A 22,108-nucleotide genomic window follows, 5' to 3' on the forward strand; every position below is an offset into this window, starting at 1 on the left:
CCAATTGCAGCTCCCATTTTGGATCTGGGGCTGATTGCTGCCTCACAGCCCCGCCCCTGTGATGCTATGCCCCACCCCTGTGATGCTATGCCCCACCCCCTGTATAGAGTTTGGAAAAAGATAAAGGTAACACCCCTAGCAGCTCCCATCTTGGATCTGGGGCTGATTGTTGTATCACAGCCCCGCCCCTGTGATGCTATGCCCCACCCCCTGTTCAGAGTTTGGAAAAGATAAAGGTGACACCCCTGGCAGCTCCCATCTTGGATCTTGGGCTGATTGCTGTATCACAGCCCCACCCCCTGTTCAGAGTTTGGAAAAGATAAAGGTGACACCCCTGGCAGCTCCCATCTTGGATCTTGGGCTGATTGCTGTATCACAGCCCCGCCCCTGTGATGCTATGCCCCACCCCCTGTTCAGAGTTTGGAAAAGATAAAGGTGACACCCCTGGCAGCTCCCATCTTGGATCTTGGGCTGATTGCTGTATCACAGCCCTGCCCCTGTGATGCTATGCCCCACCCCCTGTCCAGAGTTTGGAAAAGATAAAGGTAACACCCCTAGCAGCTCCCATCTTGGATCTTGGGCTGATTGCTGTATCACAGCCCCGCCCCTGTGATGCTATGCCCCACCCCCTGTATAGAGTTTGGAAAAAGATAAAGGTAGCACCCCTGGCAGCTCCCATCTTGGATCTTGGGCTGATTGCTGTATCACAGCCCCGCCCCTGTGATGCTATGCCCCACCCCCTGTTCAGAGTTTGGAAAAGATAAAGGTGACACCCCTGGCAGCTCCCATCTTGGATCTTGGGCTGATTGCTGTATCACAGCCCCGCCCCTGTGATGCTATGCCCCACCCCCTGTCCAGAGTTTGGAAAAGATAAAGGTAACACCCCTAGCAGCTCCCATCTTGGATCTTGGGCTGATTGCTGTATCACAGCCCCGCCCCTGTGATGCTATGCCCCACCCCCTGTATAGAGTTTGGAAAAAGATAAAGGTAGCACCCCTGGCAGCTCCCATCTTGGATCTTGGGCTGATTGCTGTATCACAGCCCCGCCCCTGTGATGCTATGCCCCACCCCCTGTATAGAGTTTGGAAAAAGATAAAGGTAGCACCCCTAGCAGCTCCCATTTTGGATATGGGGCTGATTGCTAGATCACAGCCCCGCCCCTGTGATGCTATGCCCCACCCCCTGTACAGAGTTTGGAAAAGATAAAGGTAGCACCCCTGGCAGCTCCCATCTTGGATCTTGGGCTGATTGCTGTATCACAGCCCTGCCCCTGTGATGCTATGCCCCACCCCCTGTCAGTGGCACTACCAGGGTTGGACTGGGCTGCCGGGCCCCGGAGGCCCAAACCCGATCCCTGTTGCCACTCCCCTGGCTGCTGGTGTCCCTCCCCTGATGCATTGAAAGTAAGTTTTGCACTCAGGGGAGGATGGGGCCCCTGTGGCGTTTGCCCCGGTGGGCCCTGCACCCCCCAGTCCGACTCTGGGCACTACACATGCTCAGTGTGCCCTGGGCTAAGCTTAGGGGTTGATTACAAATTATCAACTTGGTTGAACAAGTTTGTTTTCATTCAGACAGCAGAGCAGCCATTTTGACAAGCAGAACACATGACAGGAAGTAAATAGTCACATGACTTCCAGGAAATAAAAAGTCTTTACCCAGCATCAGTTCCATTTCCCACGTCTCACCCATTTCATGTTTGCCTTATGCTTTCATCTAGACGATGGAACAACTACCGAACAGTTATTAAAGGGAAAATAAACCCACCTAGAAGTTCATATAAACACTATCTGAACGTTCAGATATGAAAATACATTTGTTTTTCTATAGATAAACATACCCCATTCCTCAGGATTAAAAGGAATCTGTACTTGTACAAACCATTTTCCAACCCGCCTTAGGCTCACAGTGTAATGTAACCCCTCCCTCACCTTGTTCCAATCTGAAGCGATGGAAGTCCCTCCCCTTTCCGGAGAATCTGTGCACCGCTATGAAAATCAGAGGGACTTCAATACCCAGAATCCATCACTTCACAAAGAAACAAGGTAAGGTAGATGAGCGAATCTGTCCCGTTTCGCTTCGCGGAAAAATGTGCAAATCTTTCAAAAGATTTGCGAAACGGCGGAAAATTCGCGAAACGGGGAAAATGTTGCACGTCAAGAAAAAATTTGTCACCCGCGGCTATTGTTTCGTCACACAGCTATTATTTTGTCGCCCGCGGCTATTATTTTGTCGTGCAGCTATTATTTTGTCGCCCGCGGCTATTATTTTGTCGCCCGCGGCTATTATTTTGTCGCCCACAACTATTATTTTGACGTGGGCGACAATTTTTGAACGTGCGGCGAATGTTTCCGTGGTGAATTTTTTCATCCGTTTCCCAAAACAATCCGCCAATGGCGAAATACGGAAATTCGCCGCGAATCCATGCCTGGCGAAACATTTCGCCCATAACTAAAGGTAGATGTTTCATTATACTGTGAGCCTAAGGGGGAGGGGCAATGATACCTGCAACACAGGCGGAATATCAGGCTTTCCTTTCATTCTATGTGGAATCAGATATGTCTGTGAAAAATACAATGCAAAATATTTATATATTATTTATACCAGGAACGTCAGTGTTTATTTATCTTTCCTACATAATCCAACTGAATGGGCTCATGTCAAAAAGGGACGGGGTATATTTTCCTTTTAAGATGCCTAAACTGTCGAGCAGAACCCATGACAGGAAGGAACTATATGCAGTCACATGACTGCCAGAAAACGGAGTTCTAGCAAGGGAACACGGACCCACCATGTCCAAAGAAAAGGGTTTAGAGGTTCTGTAGCAGCCCAAGGCCAATGCTGCCCTTTACTAGGGAAGATCTTGTCCTCTGAAGATGCCCCCAGTAGCCCCCCCCATCGTCTTTTCTGCTGCTGTCACTTACCTGAGCTTAGGGACCAACAATATACTCTATATAATATTTAGGCTGATAAATTCAGATTCCAGTTTAAAGATTGCCGACACCCCCTAAGTTTAGCGTCTCAGCAGCAGCCCACTGAGCACGTGCAGTGCCACTGACACACAAAGGCAGCCTAAAAGGATCCAAGATGGGGAAGCTGGTTGAAGGCCTGGATCATTACGGGTATAGGGCTGCTGAACCTCTGGGCTGGGACAGTAACTTCACTATATAAAATACTCAAAGCTCTAGTTGCCCTTTACACAGTTGCCAAGTACAATAACACCGACACACATAACAGTCTCGTGATACAGACCAACATCATTTTAGCGTTAAAACCCATTAAATAGCCTCGTTCTGGAGTCTGTAACACTCCCCAGACACTAACAAAGCGAAGGCTAAAATAAATAACGGCACAGGAGGAGGCAGGCACCAATTTTTTTTTTTTTTCACCCTTTATTTATTTATTTTTTTAAAAAATATTTGTCTGTATACATATTTATAGCAAATACCACATGCAGCTTGTAACACTGTGAAACGAGCCATCTGACATTTTCCTCTGCTTGAAATTCACTTTCCCCGTCGGAATTTACATTTGTGAGCGAGTTATTTGTTCAGACTCAAGACAAGGCAACGAGACATGCGTTCGCAAAAAAATTAGAAGACGAACATAAACTTGAACGGGAGGGGTTGGAAGGCGACAAAGTGACGAAAGAAAGGAGGAGACGGGGGGGGGGGGGGGTCCAAGGGGCTTTGATCTTGCATTTGTCATGGAAGAAGGCGGGGCTTTTACACCAACACATTGCACCATTACTGTCACTCAAGGGGTTAATCTGTCACCTTCCCACCAATATATTTAGGGCACTGGCAAAGGGGGGGGGCTATATGCTCATAAATACCCCTGAATGAGAAATACCTGGACCTTTAGGGCTCTGGCACACGGGGAGATTAGTCGCCCGTGACAAATCTCCCTGTTCGCGGGCAACTAATCTCCCCGGATTGCCATCCCACCGGCGAGAATGTAAGTCGCCGGTGGGATGGTAGTTCAGGGAGATTAGTCGCCTGTGACAAGGGAGATTTGTCACGGGCGACTAATCTCCCCGTGTGCCAGAGCCCTTAGGTTTGCAGTTTGGCTCTATGCTTGAAGTTACCCCTCCATTGCCTGAATGGTAAATGCCTGCACCCTGTCAGTGCCCTGGCAAACTGGGTGCCTGTGAATATTCCAGCTGGGTGGGTGCCAAGACGGTTGAAATTGCCCATCCGTTGCCCTAAACCAGGGGTACCCAACCTTTCTTACCCGTGAGCCACAGTCAAAGGTAAAAAGACTTGGAGAGCAACACAAGCACCATAAGAGTTCATGGAGGAGCCCAATAAGGGCTGTGATTGGCTATTAGGCAGCCTCTATGCACACTATCAGCTTACAGGGGCTTTATTTGGTAGGAAATCTTGTTTTTATTCAACCTAAACTTGCCCCCAAGTCAGGAATTCAAAAATAACTCCCTGGTTTGGGGGCACTGAGAGCAACATCCAAGGGGTTGGGGGGCAACATGTTCCCCCCGAGCCACTGGTTGGGGATCACTGCCCTAAATAGTAATCACATGGAGGCTGCCAAAATGCTTGAAACTGCCCCTCTATTGCCCCGAATGGTTATGGTCTAGGTTTTTACCATCCTGGCACCCACCCAACTGGAAGTTGCCCTGTGGACCAAAGTGCTTAGCAAATCCATGAATTCTAAGCAATATAACCCTTGTTCCTGGGGTTGGCTGGGGAGCTGAACCCCAAAACCCTAATTAAATAAGTATATATTTTGCCACTCCCCCCCCCCAAAAAAATGAATTTATGCTGATCTCTGGTAATCATGGTTGGACTGGCCAATCAGGATACCAGAGGAACTCCCCCGTGGGGCCCCATCTCAGTCCCTTTCTTATTCCCACTATATGTCACCTATTAAATTAAGCACTAATTGTCATGGGTAATTGATTTCAGGTTCTCTGGGCGACCCTTTTGAAGGAAATAAAGGCCAAATTTACGCAGTAAAAGGTAGATATAAGGGAAATGGCACTGGATATTATTGGGGGGGGGGGCAAAAACAAAATATTTATTCCAAAGGGGGTTTATTACAGGGAGATGAAAGATGGGACTGATCCTGGAGCCTAACCCTCAAGGCGACATTAAATCAACGCGTTTCGCAATCATCCCTGCAATATGTATGAGAGCTGCCATGGTGGGGCATTACATTTTACACTTTAATGGGGGCAGCAAAAAGCCACCGCTAGTAGCTTCATAAGCAGAATTTCTATTCCCCCCTCCTATTCGTTATTACCCCCTGCAGGTGTAGAACCCGGATGCCAAACGCGTGGCCTTCTGTATTAGAATTCCCAGCATCCTCAAGGAGACTGTACAACTACAGTCTGCGTGGGAGCCAGACCCTAATACAGGGACCCCGGGGTGGGGCAAAATGATAGTACCAATTTGTAACTGCTGCCCATACAGTGGATATGCAAGCCCACAAAGATTGTTCAGTAGCCGGTCTCATAGCAACAGGGAGATGTGTAGGAGCCCATAGACATAAATAATGATACACATAACTATATATACATACATGGAGACATGTAGTGATCGGCCATCTTCCATACTCTTTCCAGTGTCTAGCAGATTTAGGGCAAGGAGGTTCCTCTTGGGTGTGTGTAAGAAGCTCCTCATGGGTGGGTCTAAGTGTTCAGCCAATAGGGTAAGGGCAGACAATGCTATCCTTCCCCATGCATTTGGCACGGTATCCCCGGTGCTATCTTGTTCATTTGGTCTTATATATTTATTACACAAACAACTGTGACAGGAAGAAAAGGGATAGCGCTTTGCAGGATTCTTTTCCCCAACTCCTCCACTAGCATGTAACATAAATCCCGAGGAGCCATGACGGCCATGTTTCTATATTGGCAGAGCTCCAGAGGAGAATTCCGCAGTGTATCGTAAGCACAAAACCAGAAGCTCGGATCTTTGGCTTGGGTTTCCACTCCCTGCGGATTGCCCTAGGCATGATTAAGGGCTGCATAGGGCAACAGCGCTCCTAGTGGCTCATTTATAAACACTGGGCACCTAGACAGTAACCCCCTAGCAACCAATCAATGATTAGCTGCAGGTTGAACAATGAAAGCAAACATTTTTATATTTACTACCCAAGTGCAAATTTGCCCAGTGTTCATAAATGACCCATTGCCGTAAATGTCCGGATTTGGTTGGAGACTATTTATCTCTTTCAATCTCGCCCTTTAAACCGCAGGACGCCAGTCTGCCAGCCCCGTTAACCCCTTCTGCTGCATTAGGTGTGTGTTGGTGTAGTACAGACTACAGGGAAAGGAAGGGGGGGATTCACACATTCAAGAGACAGTGCCATTTTCGCACCCCCCCCCCGACGCAAGCATGTGATTTACACGACTACATTTAAAAAATAAATAAAAAGATATGCTATATATATATTTATATGTATAAAAAAATCACGTATTCACAATAAAAGCACGATTCAGCGTTATGCAAAATAGAACCAATCGGTAGGGTACTGTACGCTGGAGGTTCCAGAGACATATATATTATATACAGACCAGTCTAGTACCCCCGCACAGGGGGGCTCATTCTCTTCATTAAGAGCTGAGAGCCTCAAACATAGTTCTTCGTATGAACATATACCTGGCTATACCTCCTGCTCCCCAATCTGCCATGGCTGAGGGGCCAACATCGGACACCACCCCTCGGAGCTAAAAAAGGAGTCAACGGTCGGTTCTTCGCTTTGGGTGGTCCACCCTCTCTGAGCCTATGAGGAAACACAAGAAGCCACGGGCAGGAGACGGGGGGCGGTGTCATAGAAAAGAGCGTGTTTGGTACAGGGGGGCGGTCGGCAGCCTTTGGGGGTGCAGGTTCCCAGTCATCAGAATTTAGCCAGAAGTGGGAATAAAAGTGATCCGTCGAGACGAGCGTATGTTTGGGGGTGTGTTCTATCCCGGTGCATTATGGGAGTGACTGTTGGAAGGGAACGAGCCGCGTTGCTGACATGATCTGGTGGCACACTAAGGATCTTACCCCAGGGGCATCTGGGAAAATAAGAGATAAAGAAAGATTAACGTCTATCAGGCAAATATGTGTGCATACAACATTCCTTCTGTCTATCTATCTATCTCTCTCTATATCTATCTATCTATCTATCTATCATCTATCTCTCTCTATATCTATCTATCATCATCAATCTGTATCTCTGTCTGTCTTTCTGTCTCTCTTTTTGCCTGTCTGTATCTCTATCTATCTATCTATCTGTATCTCTGTCTGTTGGTATCTCTATCTATCTATCTATCAATCTGTATCTCTGTCTGTCGGTATCTCTATCTATCTATCTATCTATCAATCTGTATCTCTGTCTGTCTCCCTGTCTCTCTTTTTGCCTGTCTGTATCTCTATCTATCTATCTATCTATCTATCATGTATCTCTCTCTCTCTATCCATCTCTCTATCCATCTCTCTATCCATCTCTCTATTCATCCATCCATCTCTCTATCCATCCATCCATCTCTCTATCCATCCATCCATCTCTCTATCCATCCATCCATCCATCTCTCTATCCATCCATCACTCTACCCATCTCTCTAGTTTTATGTACGACCACCAGAGGAGCTATTTAATTGCAATCTATGGTCCACAAATCCCCTTGTTTGCCTGGTGGGGGCTGCAGGAAGTTTACTCAGGGGGGAGATAATTGAACATCCTTAATCCTTAATCTTATCAGTAGTCACTCGTTTTCTGTATTTGTTTGTGCCAAATGCACTGTATATCTGCAATGCTGCAGAGCAAAGCATTTTAGCTCCCCCTATAGGCCTATGAATGAAGGTGCAGTAAATGCAAGAAAACAAAATAATGAAGCTCTAGCAGGGAATCTCATGGATAAAAGGACCCTCCGACCTTGTTAACACCCACATCCAAATAAACTGCTAAGTGCCACACTGTTTAAATGGGTCTAATCATTTCCTCTGCAATTCACACCTTTGGGCTTCACAGGTCGGAGCTATTCTGAAGGGTGCAGACTGTAACACAAAGGTGTGAATAAGGAGTGGGAGGGGGGGTTGCACCCTCTACTGAGGGATTCTACCCTTCTGCCTTTTTTATGGGAGCTACACATGAATCAAGGATGGACAATCAAAGCTGTAAAGCTGGCCATACACTAAGATCCGCTCATTTGGCGATGTTGCCAAGCAAGTGGATCTTCTCCCAAAATGGCCACCTACGGTTGGGCAATATAGGGCTAATTCGGTTGTTTGGCCCTAAGGTCAAACGATCAAATTCAATGGCGGGCATAGGCCAATGTGGTCCCCGATTTGAAGAATCAAACCTGCCCGATTGAGATCCAATTTCAGGCCAGATATCGGTCGGGGAGGCCCATCGGGGGTGCCCATACACCGGCAGATAAGCCGCCAAATCGGCCGAAGGCAGATAATATCAGCCCATGTATGGCCACCTTTAGATTTTGGAATGCAGGCAAGTAATCCACATGAACCAATCAGCAATTAGATTAGATCAGTTTCTAGCACTTTGTATACTGAAAGCAAAATTCTGATTGGTCGCTTTGGGTTACTGAGAATAACCTGCCCTGCGTTACATAGCTCCAGCTAAATTGCTAGATTTTTCTGTTGATTTTTTTTCTATGTATCCATTGGGCTAGAAGAAAACTGTATGTAAGTGCCTAATGGTTGGTTCAAAGTTTAGTGGTTGAGCACAACTTTCCGTTTTTTACACAAGTGCCCTTAAACCTCTCACTGTTGCTATTGGTTGCACCTTACGGTGCCCCAAAATGTACATCCCAGGTTTTAGGACTTGGTAAAACAATAGCTGAAAGGTATCAGCATGATCATTGGTGGTTGCAAAACAATAATACCCAGAATCCCTAGCAGAAATGCTGCAGGTTGGTTGCTGCTGGGCATTATACCAAACAGATTAGGTACACAGTGTGCCCAAAGCAATTATAATTCAATCGCTTACACGCAAGACGCCATACGGAGCCTCTATACCAGGCCGTCGTATAGAGATAACGCCTGCACGATCGAGGGGTCTGCCTTAGATCCTTCCTGAAACTCCTGTAGCGTCAACTTGCCGTCTGAATTCTGTAGAGAAAGCACAAGAGTCAGAGCTTGGCCCCTGAGTGTGAAGCTGGGGCCCCAATGCAGCAATTCCCCGTAGGGATGCCGTGCAGAAACCCGTGCTCCTAATCTCATGCAATACACATTCCAGGGCAGTAATAAAGAGAAATAAATCAATAAGCCAGACGGGACTCACAAACCCAGGAGGATATTTTGCAGCGTACATAGACATTAATCATATTTTATCGAATCAATAACAAGACCTGTCTCACCAATTGCTTTCTGCTCGCTAAAGGCCTGTGCCGGCTTCACACAAGAGTCTAGCGCCCTCTAGTGCTCCTGGGAGGGAACTGAAACACAGACCTCAACAAATAGTGTTAACCTCACCTTGTCCATCATAGCAAAGATCCGATCGACCCGCTTCTCTGGGGTGTTTTCTTCTTCAGGAAGCTCCACGGTATTCCCCTAGGAGGAGAAAAGGACAAAGGGCTGTGAAACATAAAATGATACGAGACCTGTCTGCCAAATGCCCAAGGGCAACACAGATTAGCAGATTATTCTGACCTGCAGGTACATCGAGAAGCAACGAGTAGTTGCCTTTATAAGGAACAATATGGCTGCTCCCACTCAAATAAACACGTGCAGGTAAGGCTCTCAGATAAGAACAGCCTATACCAGTCAGTTTAACTCACCTACTAATAACAAATAATCATTTATACTCCAGAGTTCCCTGTATAACTCAGCCTTTATATGTTCACAGAACCCCTCGGTGACTTCTCATATCCTTATAATTTACAGTAGGGGGTACATTATCCCTTATAATACATGAGTGATACTCAGAGTTCCCTGTATAACTCAGCCTGCAGCCTTGTGCCTTTATATGGGCACAGAACCCCTCAGTGACTGCTAATATCCTTATCATTTACAGTAGGGGGTACATTATCCCTTATAATACATGAGTGATACTCAGAGTTCCCTGTATAACTCAGCCTGCAGCCTTGTGCCTTTATATGGGCACAGAACCCCTCAGTGACTGCTAATATCCTTATCATTTACAGTAGGGGGTACATTACCCCTTATAATACATGAGTGATACTCAGAGTTCCCTGTATAACTCAGCCTGCAGCCTTGTGCCTTTATATGGGCACAGAACCCCTCAGTGACTGCTAATATCCTTATCATTTACAGTAGGGGGTACATTACCCCTTATAATACATGAGTGATACTCAGAGTTCCCTGTATAACTCAGCCTGCAGCCTTGTGCCTTTATATGGGCACAGACCCATCAGTGACTGCTAATATCCTTATCATTTACAGTAGGGGGTACAGTATCCCTTATAATACATGAGAGATACTCAGAGTTCCCTGTATAACTCAGCCTGCAGCCTTGTGCCTTTATATGGGCACAGAACCCCTCAGTGACTGCTAATATCCTTATCATTTACAGTAGGGGGTACATTATCCCTTATAATACATGAGTGATACTCAGAGTTCCCTGTATAACTCAGCCTGCAGCCTTGTGCCTTTATATGGGCACAGACCCATCAGTGACTTCTCATATCCTTATAATTTACAGTAGGGGGTACATTATCCCTTATAATACATGAGTGATATTCAGAGTTCCCTGTATAACTCAGCCTGCAGCCTTGTGCCTTTATATGGGCACAGAACCCCTCAGTGACTGCTAATATCCTTATCATTTACAGTAGGGGGTACATTATCCCTTATAATACATGAGTGATACCCAGAGTTCCCTGTATAACTCAGCCTGCAGCCTTGTGCCTTTATATGGGCACAGAACCCCTCAGTGACTGCTAATATCCTTATCATTTACAGTAGGGGGTACATTATCCCTTATAATACATGAGTGATACTCAGAGTTCCCTGTATAACTCAGCCTGCAGCCTTGTGCCTTTATATGGGCACAGAACCCCTCAGTGACTGCTAATATCCTTATAATGTATAGTAGGGGGTACATTAGCAATTAAAATACATAAATGATAGTGTAATTTTTTTTTTGGGGGGGGGGGGCTGAAAACTTACCACCATCTGATAAATGGCATCCACAATGTCCAACATCTCATTCCGAGTAATGTAGCCATCATTGTCAAGGTCGTACAATTTAAACGCCCCTGAAGGGACAAAAACACCATCAATCCACAGTAGAATCAGTCATTATGGACCATATAGATTTACACTCTATAGATGAAATTTCTCAGTTAATACACACACACTAATATATATATATATATATATATATATATATATATATATATATTGTATACAAGTCTTTCATACAAGAACAGGCAGCACACAGTACATCCAAATGCAATATATTATATATATATATATATATATATATATATATATATATATATATATATATATATATATATTTTCAATCCAGCCTAACAAGGTACAAAATGACCATACAGCATTCAGTGTCCGGCGACATTTGCCCATACACTGTGCCTTTCTCAAGCTAACAAGACAATCATATGCTATGGGTCATATCTGTTTAAAAATATAAATATTAGACTGGATATGCAATAGTCTGTGCAAAGGTAAGGACTCCCTTGCTCCTCTTAAAGTCTTGAACACTAAACAAAGCTTTGCTGCTTTTGTTCTGACTGCATCTAACTTGCCCTTGACAGTTGCTGAAGTAACCAATCAAAATGCAGAGAACAAAAAAACAAAGCTCTCTTTGTTGTAGTGATACAGAGGGGTCTTTGCAGGTCTGTCCTTGGAATACGCCATGCCTTGTTATACAATGGAGAGAGACTAAAGACACTCACAGCGCAGTTTCTCATCCAGGGTCCCACGGGATGTGACAGACAGGGCTTGAATGAATTCGGAAAATTCAATGCGACCATCCTACAAAAATACAAAAAATAAATACAGGGGTCCGATACCTGTATATATATCTGTATTTAAACTAAAAAATATACTTGTATCAATATTTATTTCTTTGTCATCAGTTATTTGTTTTCACATAAAATAAAGAGAAAAGTCCTTTACAGTGACCCATAGCAGCCAATGGGAGACTAGAAAATGAATACATCTCTCTTTGGTTGCTATGTGTTACTGCACTGGGGATACAATGTTTTAATTAATGAGCCCCAGGGTAAAATTTAGGAATGATATTGATGTTGTGGATCTGTACCCGGTAAAATTCCATTATTTCTCCATATATGATATTCTTTATTAGGCAAAATATATACAGGTAAAATTAAAATGAACAAATATTCTGGGTTCACAAATCTGAGCAATAAAATAAAAAAAAAAAACAAAAAAAACTTACTTTGTTCTCGTCGAAAACATTAAAGACAAATGTTGCAAATTTGGTGGGGTCTCCAAACGGGAAGAACTGCTTGTAAATCTTCTGAAAGCCTGCGGCATCGAGCTGCCCACTGGGACAGTCCTTAATAAACCCTTTATACCTGCAGAGAGAGCAGAGAATATCAGCAACATGACACTACCGCCCAATAACATGCAATAATCCTGTGCATATCAGTGCTATATGCAAGGTTATATTCCCAGAATACTCTGTTATTTGTACTATTCTTTTATAAACTAAACTAAACAATGCATCACTGTGTGTAGCATAGCAGGTATAGTAGGGAGAGATGGTGCCTATAGTAGCAGTGGGATAATAGCCTCTGGGAAGGGACTGGGGCTGTGGGATAGCAGGTATAGTAGGGAGAGATGGTGCCTATAGTAGCAGTGGGGGGATAATAGCCTCTGGGAAGGGACTGTGGCTGTGGGATAGCAGGTATAGTAGGGAGAGATGGTGCCTATAGTAGCAGTGGGGGGATAATAGCCTCTGGGAAGGGACTGGGGCTGTGGGATAGCAGGTATAGTAGGGAGAGATGGTGCCTATAGTAGCAGTGGGGGGATAATAGCCTCTGGGAAGGGACTGGGGCTGTGGGATAGCAGGTATAGTAGGGAGAGATGGTGCCTATAGTAACAGTGGGGGGATAATAGCCTCTGGGAAGGGACTGGGGCTGTGGGATAGCAGGTATAGTAAAGAGAGATTGTGCCTATAGTAGCAGTGGGGGGGATAATAGCCTCTGGGAAGGGACTGTGGCTGTGGGATAGCAGGTATAGTAGGGAGAGATGGTGCCTATAGTAGCAGTGGGATAATAGCCTCTGGGAAGGGACTGGGGCTGTGGGATAGCAGGTATAGTAGGGAGAGATGGTGCCTATAGTAGCAGTGGGATAATAGCCTCTGGGAAGGGACTGGGGCTGTGGGATAGCAGGTATCGTAGGGAGAGATGGTGCCTATAGTAGCAGTGGGGGATAATAGCCTCTGGGAAGGGACTGGGGCTGTGGGATAGCGGGTATAGTAGGGAGAGATGGTGCCTATAGTAGCAGTGGGGGGATAATAGCCTCTGGGAAGGGACTGGGGCTGTGGGATAGCAGGTATAGTAGGGAGAGATGGTGCCTATAGTAGCAGTGGGGGGATAATAGCCTCTGGGAAGGGACTGGGGCTGTGGGATAGCAGGTATAGTAAAGAGAGATTGTGCCTATAGTAGCAGTAAGGACCAAGCTGCATTAAGCTATACTAGTGCAATGTTGCACAGAGCAAGGGGGAGGCTATTTTGAGTAGCACATTGCTCAGATAAGCAGGAAGCACAGAACCGCAGCAGAGCAAACAAATGATGGTACCGGTGTATAGAGTATAAGGGATGGGTTCTATCAAACTGTCAGAATGTTTCATAACAGTTGAACAAAATTCCCTGAGAGAAATGTTGGGAAAAAGTAAACATTTCTGAAACCTGCACATTAAACAGCAGTCGCCGTGCCAACGTGCCCAGTTCAGCTGAGAATGCTGGGAGCAGTACCCTGCCTTTATCCCAACTACCAGCTGTTGGGGCCTACGCAGCGCCATGCTTATTATTTTCCCCCTGGAAACATAGAATCAACACCGCTGGCAGTGAAAGGGTTAAAGTGCCGCTAGGGGAGAATCGATCATGTGAGCAAGTGTTTATTGATCTATCATTTGGCTCCGGGGCCCTTGACACTGAGCCTCGGCACAGACAATCCTATCACTGCGTTTAGCCGAGCAGCTTTTCCGCTGCTCAGGGGCTAAAAAAAAAACCAAAAAAAAAAACCAAGGCGTATTGATTCGTTCATTAGATTCGTTATTTCATTAGCCAATCAATGCAGAGTTTTGTTTTCTTTTTCTAACACAAATAGTGACTTTTTCTGGTTACTTTAGGGAATACTTTACTTCATTTCCCATCACTTCGGCCATCGGAGTCATTTAATTCTGTGAGTGGTGATCAATAGGGGTAGTCACGGGGCAATTCCCACCCTGCTTTATGTAGCAAGTCTAGATATATACTCAGATATATACTCGCATAGATATATACTCAGATATATACTCGCATAGATATATACTCAGATATATACTCGCATAGATATATACTCAGATATATACTCGCATAGATATATACTCAGATATATACTCGCATAGATATATACTCAGATATATACTCGCATAGATATATACTCAGATATATACTCGCATAGATATATACTCAGATATATACTCGCATAGATATATACTCGCATAGATATATACTCGCATAGATATATACTCGCATAGATATATACTCGCATGGATATATACTCGCATGGATATATACTCGCATAGATATATACTCGCATAGATATATACTCGCATAGATATATACTCGCATAGATATATACTCAGAAATATACTCAGAATCAGGGCAATTAACCAACAGGTCACTGGAATTCTAATAGAAGACATCTTGATAAACTGGCATATATTTACAGATCAGGTAATGTGGCCCTTACAGATTATCCCTTGAGCCTCCATTTTGTTTTACTCTGTGTCACTCACTGATCACCTGACAGGAAATAATGCGGGTTCTAAATGAAAAAGTAAGTGTGGGAGTTTATTTCATGATTAAATCATTAATTTTTTAGTAGACTTAAGGTATGGAGATCCAAACTACTGGAAAAACCCCTTATCTGGAATACCCTTGGTCCCGAGCATTCTGGATAATGGGTCCTATACCTGTACATGCTTGTCATGTTAAGGGTTTATATTAAATGGCGTTACACATGAACTGTTCCGTGGGATATATCTCCATGAAAACCTGCAATGTGTAGGGGCATCATTTCCCTTTAACTTACAGCACTGCTGCCTGTGGAGGTTTTATAATTTTTTATTTCTTCAAGTTAAGCTAAACGGAACTACATTTTACTGATCGAAGAACTCGTTTCCTCTCTCCCTGCTACCAAGATTCTATAGGACGCACTGTTTGTGGCACGTTGGGTAGAAACACACCCGGTGGTATATACAAAGCTATATTTGGATTGGCACCGTCCTGCACCCATCTGTGCTCCATCCCCGCATTCGTCTGACTTCCTGAAAATGGCACATAGGTTTTTTTGGCATGGGAGTAAGTTGGCAGTTCCACGTTAAACCTGTCCATCCAAGACACACTGCAGATCATTACGCACCAAGCACGTGCGCTAACGAAAACTTGGTTTGTACAAACCCTTACAGGGAAAACATGTCGATTTACTTTTTCCATACAAAGATATGTGTGCCCAGAACATTCCTTCTGTATATTTGTATTTATACATATGGGAGGGAGGTGCCATAGTGTTTCCCTTAGACAGTACAGTATGAGGGTACAGCTTATTGTGTGCCCAGAACATTCCTTCTCTGTATATTTGTATTTATACATATGGGAGGGAGGTGCCATAGTGTTTCCCTTAGACAGTACAGTATGGGGGTACAGCTTATTGTGTGCCCAGAACATTCCTTCTCTGTATATTTGTATTTATACATATGGGAGGGAGGTGCCATAGTGTTTCCCTTAGACAGTACAGTATGGGGGTACAGCTTATTGTGTGCCCAGAACATTCCTTCTCTGTATATTTGTATTTATACATATGGGAGGGAGGTGCCATAGTGTTTCCCTTAGACAGTACAGTATGGGGGTACAGCTTATTGTGTGCCCAGAACATTCCTTCTCTGTATATTTGTATTTATACATATGGGAGGGAGGTGCCATAGTGTTTCCCTTAGACAGTACAGTATGGGGTACAGCTTATTGTGTGCCCAGAACATTCCTTCTCTGTATATTTGTATTTAGGGAGGTGCCAGAGTGTTTCCCTTAGACAGTACAGTATGGGGGTACAGCTTATTGTGTGCCCAGAACATTCCTTCTCTGTATATTTGTATTTATACATATGGGAGGGAGGTGCCATAGTGTTTCCCTTAGACAGTACAGTATGGGGGTACAGCTTATTGTGTGCCCAGAACATTCCTTCTCTGTATATTTGTATTTATACATATGGGAGGGAGGTGCCATAGTGTTTCCCTTAGACAGTACAGTATGGGGTACAGCTTATTGTGTGCCCAGAACATTCCTTCTCTGTATATTTGTATTTAGGGAGGTGCCATAGTGTTTCCCTTAGACAGTACAGTATGGGGGTACAGCTTATTGTGTGCCCAGAACATTCCTTCTCTGTATATTTGTATTTATACATATGGGAGGGAGGTGCCATAGTGTTTCCCTTAGACAGTACAGTATGGGGGTACAGCTTATTGTGTGCCCAGAACATTCCTTCTCTGTATATTTGTATTTATACATATGGGAGGGAGGTGCTCTATGCTCTATGGATGCTGCTCAGGCTTGGTATTAGCGACATATGGGCAAACTGTATGCATGCAGAGACATTGTCTCTTTTGTGCAGAGTAGCAGCTTGCAAACTCAGAGAATCAAAGTGTCTGGGGTTTCCTTTTGAAGCTGCCGCCGTCTCATGTTCCCCAGATCACGCTTCCATCCAAATGCCACATGTTAATTAGCGTGTCACATAGAAAGAAGTCTATACACATGCAAAACAATGGTGGCGCGAAGATGGGCTCTTCATAGTGTCAGATGTTCACTGCTCCTGCCCCCCGGGAATCAGCGGAGGGAATAACCTCTTTATAAACAAGCCCCTCCCACCCTCCATCTGAGGCCTATGTCTTAAGCTTACAGACAGGGAGGAGTTTATTATACAGGGCCAGACCCAAATGGCAACCTGCTGGTTCTGGCAAATGCCAGAGGGGCTGCTGTAAGGTGCCACAGACAGTCACTATTTATTGGGCCTATGGGGGGGGCTGTTTGTCTGTGGCACCTTACAGCCCCCCTGGCATTCCCAGTACCCAGAGGCACAAACAGCCCCCCCAGCCCAATAAATAGTGACTGTCTATGGCACCTTACAGCCCCCCTGGCATTCCCAGTACCCAGAGGCACAGTCACTATTTATTGGGCTGGGGGGGGGGCTGTTTGTGCCTCTGGGTACTGGGAATGCCAGGGGGGCTGTAAGGTGCCACAGACAGTCACTATTTATTGGGCTGGGGGGGCTGTTTGTGCCTCTGGGTACTGGGAATGCCAGGGGGGCTGTAAGGTGCCACAGACAGTCACTATTTATTGGGCTGGGGGGCTGTTTGTGCCTCTGGGTACTGGGAATGCCAGGGGGGCTGTAAGGTGCCACAGACAGTCACTATTTATTGGGCTGGGGGGGGGGGTGTTTGTGCCTCTGGGTACTGGGAATGCCAGGGGGGCTGTAAGGTGTCACAGACAGTCACTATTTATTGGGCCGGGGGGGCTGTTTGTGCCTCTGGGTACTGGGAATGCCAGGGGGCTGTAAGGTGCCACAGACAGTCACTATTTATTGGGCTGGGGGGGGGGGCTGTTTGTGCCTCTGGGTACTGGGAATGCCAGGGAGGCTGTAAGGTGCCACAGACAGTGACTATTTATTGGGCTGGGGGGGGGGGGGGCTGTTTGTGCCTCTGGGTACTGGGAATGTCAGGGGGGCTGTAAGGTGCCACAGACAGTCACTATTTATTGGGCTGGGGGGGCTGTTTGTGCCTCTGGGTACTGGGAATGCCAGGGGGGCTGTAAGGTGCCACAGACAGTCACTATTTATTGGGGGGGGGGGGGGGCTGTTTGTGTCTCTGGGTACTGGGAATGCCAGGGGGGCTGTAAGGTGCCACAGACAGTCACTATTTATTGGGCTGGGGGGGCTGTTTGTGCCTCTGGGTACTGGGAATGCCAGGGGGGCTGTAAGGTGCCACAGACAGTCACTATTTATTGGGCTGGGGGCTGTTTGTGCCTCTGGGTACTGGGAATGCCAGGGGGGCTGTAAGGTGCCACAGACAGTCACTATTTATTGGGCTGGGGGGGCTGTTTGTGCCTCTGGGTACTGGGAATGCCAGGGGGCTGTAAGGTGCCACAGACAGTCACTATTTATTGGGCTGGGGGGGCTGTTTGTGCCTCTGGGTACTGGGAATGCCAGGGGGGCTGTAAGGTGCCACAGACAGTCACTATTTATTGGGCTGGGGGCTGTTTGTGCCTCTGGGTACTGGGAATGCCAGGGGGGCTGTAAGGTGCCACAGACAGTCACTATTTATTGGGCTGGGGGGGCTGTTTGTGCCTCTGGGTAATGGGAATGCCAGGGGGGCTGTAAGGTGCCACAGACAGTCACTATTTATTGGGCTGGGGGGGGGGGTGTTTGTGCCTCTGGGTACTGGGAATGCCAGGGGGGCTGTAAGGTGCCACAGACAGTCACTATTTATTGGGCTGGGGGGGGGGGCTGTTTGTGCCTCTGGGTACTGGGAATGCCAGGGGGGCTGTAAGGTGCCACAGACAGTCACTATTTATTGGGCTGGGGGGGGGTTGTTTGTGCCTCTGGGTACTGGGAATGCCAGGGGGGCTGTAAGGTGCCACAGACAGTCACTATTTATTGGGCTGGGGGGGGGGGGGGGGGGGGGGTGTTTGTGCCTCTGGGTACTGGGAATGCCAGGGGGGCTGTAAGGTGCCACAGACACTCACTATTTATTGGGCTGGGGGGCTGTTTGTGCCTCTGGGTACTGGGAATGCCAGGGGGGCTGTAAGGTGCCACAGACAGTCACTATTTATTGGGCTGGGGGGGCTGTTTGTGCCTCTGGGTACTGGAAATGCCAGGGGGGCTGTAAGGTGCTACAGACAGTCACTATTTATTGGGCTGGGGGGGGGCTGTTTGTGCCTCTGGGTACTGGGAATGCCAGGGGGGCTGTAAGGTGCCACAGACAGTCACTATTTATTGGGCTGGGGGGGGGCTGTTTGTGCCTCTGGGTACTGGGAATGCCAGGGGGCTGTAAGGTGCCACAGACAGTCACTATTTATTGGGCTGGGGGGGGCTGTTTGTGCCTCTGGGTACTGGGAATGCCAGGGGGCTGTAAGGTGCCACAGACAGTCACTATTTATTGGGCTGGGGGGGCTGTTTGTGCCTCTGGGTACTGGGAATGCCAGGGCCTATTTTGAGTTAACTATGAACATGAGAATGCTATTCTGAGACAAACTGCAGTTTGTCTTCATTTTTTATTATTTGTAGGTTTTTTTTTTTAGTTATTTCATTTTCAGTTTGGAGTTGTAGCAGTTATTTGGTTGCTAGGGTGCAAGTTAACTTAGCAACCAGGGAGTGGTTTGGATGAGAGACCGGAATATGAATAGCAGGGGGGCCAAATAGAAACATAACTAAGAAAAGGTAGCAATAACAATACAACTAAAGCCTCACACAGCAATAGTTTTTTGCTGTGGGGGTCAGTGACCCCCATTTAAAAACTTCAAAAAGTTGGAATATACTAAAAATTAACTTAAATCTGATCACTAGGGGGGGGGTCCAAGCCTGGGGTAAAAGGTTGCTGCCTGACAATCTGACCCCCCCCCCCCTTGCCCTTTAATGCTTTTTCAGCCATGATGGGCAGAAGCCATGCGTAAATCCACCCCAGTAACATTCTAAGAACGATCAAACTCATTGGCTCCTATGGTGGAAACCACAAGCAGCCAATCAAACGTCTAGCTGGCTTCCAGGCCTGCTACATTCAAGAAGGAAGGGGCGTCCTAGTAATTTTGTCTTCTAAAGTTAGAGGCAGCTTAGTTCATGATCATGAAAAAGCTCCCCCTTTTACCCCCCCCCCGACAATTACATAGTATATAATAAAGGAGAATCTGGAACCTCTTTCCACGAACACAAGGCCTGTCGGACTGGGGGGGGTGAAGGGCCCACCGGGGCTCCCGCTCCAGGGGCCCTGCAGGTGCCCGCACCGCCCCCCCCCCCCTGCAGGGGCCCCCCTAATCCCCCTTGCAGGGCCCCCCACTCGATGTCCTCCTGAGTGCGTAAATTTAACGCGCCAGGGGAGGAGCGGTCGGGCAGGGGGAGCGCAGGTAAGGGCCGCCGGGGCCCACTAGAGCCAGGGGCCCACCAGGATTTTTCCCGGTGTCCCAGCAGCCCAGTCCGACCCTGCCGACTCAATTCTAAAGGAAAGCTGAGGAGCCGGAGCAGAGCCCAGAAACATAGTGGGGGGGGGGGGGGGGGGGGGGGGCGGATTCATCATGCCGTCTGTGATCTATTGTGTCAGTGGCACTTCCCTGGGTGTATATATATATATATATATATGCGTCAGTGCTCGGCTGTATACGCAGCTCCGTGGGCTTATGTATCTGGAGGTGTTTATATATGTATGAGAAGCCACATTGGCGTGCAGATATATATATATATATATATATATATATATACACACACATACGTGGCCCACAAGTGTCTGCCTGTGACTCATACCGAGTGAGGGATGGGCCCCACCACCCACAGTCTGCGCTTATTTTCATATAGAACCCACTTCCCATTCTCTCTGCTGCCTACGTGCAAATACATGGAATATTCTGCTTTATTCCCAGTGCTTCTCCCTGCCCTTACGGCTCATTAGTTCTGGGCTACCAGTACTTGTCTGTGTGAAACTGGGCTCTCATCTAATGGTGCATTGTGATTGGCCTGAACAGATATACACCAACCTGTAATCTCTCAGTGGCACTCCAGAAGGATGGTAGCACCAAGGGACAATATTTTATATTTGCTCTAAAACTATAGTAAGAAAAACATTATGGCACCTCCCTCCCATATGTATAAATACAAATATACAGAGAAGGAATGTTCTGGGCACACAATAAGCTGTACCCTCTTACTGTACTGTCTAAGGGAAACACTATGGCACCCCCCTCCCATATGTATAAATACAAATATACAGAGAAGGAATGCTCTGGGCACACAATAAGCTGTACCCTCTTACTGTACTGTCTAAGGGAAACACTATGGCACCCCCCTCCCATATGTATAAATACAAATATACAGAGAAGGAATGCTCTGGGCACACAATAAGCTGTACCCTCATACTGTACTGTCTAAGGGAAACACTATGGCACCTCCCTCCCATATGTATAAATACAAATATACAGAGAAGGAATGCTCTGGGCACACAATAAGCTGTACCCTCATACTGTACTGTCTAAGGGAAACACTACGGCAGATCCAACCCAAAATACGGAGCATAGGCAAGGTCTCTGATCCAATTCTAAATCAGGTAGACACTTATGGATGGGCTCAGTCACACTAGTATGTCTTTTTAATAAAACATTTCAGGGACAGACCATTCCACCTGAGTTAAAAGAAAACCTCTCTTGAGCTCTCTACAGCTGAATACTAGTATTATCCTTATTTGGGAAGCCCCCACTTACCCCCCGGGGAGCAGAGCCGTCTATCAGACAAACACAATACAGAGTAGGGCTGCTGGCAAACAGCACACACAGGTAATGGCACCAGTCCCCATCCAACGTGATGGAATGGATGAGCTCAGGGCACTTAACAAGCCCTTGAAAATGTAAAACAGTACAAGTAGCACTCAGCCCCTGTCATTACACGCCTGGTAGGGTTGGCCGCTCTCACCTTCCATACACATGGCACCGATCTGCCCGATGAACAAATTCTGTATATAATGGGTAACACATAGATTAGGTCGTAATGTACCCCCTACTGTAAATGATAAGGATATTAGCAGTCACTGAGGGGTTCTGTGCCCATATAAAGGCACCAGGCTGCAGGCTGAGTTATACAGGGAACTCTGAGTATCACTCATGTATTATAAGGAATAATGTACCCCCTACTGTAAACGATAAGGATATTAGCAGTCACTGAGGGGTTCTGTGCCCA

The 22,108-nt window shown here is 46.4% G+C and overlaps 1 protein-coding gene across 1 annotated transcript in view; it reads right to left on the bottom strand.

Annotated features, from left to right (window-relative positions):
* Positions 1–6,416: 6,416 nt before the first annotated feature.
* ncs1 (neuronal calcium sensor 1) overlaps positions 6,417–22,108 on the bottom strand; it is a 32,503-nt gene continuing 16,811 nt past the window's right edge. Inside the window, exons 3-8 of the mRNA NM_203642.1 lie at positions 12,351–12,489; positions 11,845–11,923; positions 11,093–11,181; positions 9,437–9,514; positions 8,952–9,073; positions 6,417–7,018 (exon numbers count right to left, since the gene is read on the bottom strand). Of these exons, the coding sequence (NP_988973.1) occupies positions 8,975–9,073; positions 9,437–9,514; positions 11,093–11,181; positions 11,845–11,923; positions 12,351–12,489 (484 nt within the window). The 3' untranslated portion in view covers positions 6,417–7,018; positions 8,952–8,974. The remainder of the gene's footprint in view (positions 7,019–8,951; positions 9,074–9,436; positions 9,515–11,092; positions 11,182–11,844; positions 11,924–12,350; positions 12,490–22,108) is intronic.

This window comes from Xenopus tropicalis, chromosome 8 (genome assembly GCF_000004195.4).
Source record: "Xenopus tropicalis strain Nigerian chromosome 8, UCB_Xtro_10.0, whole genome shotgun sequence".
Classification (NCBI taxonomy): Eukaryota; Metazoa; Chordata; class Amphibia; order Anura; family Pipidae; genus Xenopus; species Xenopus tropicalis.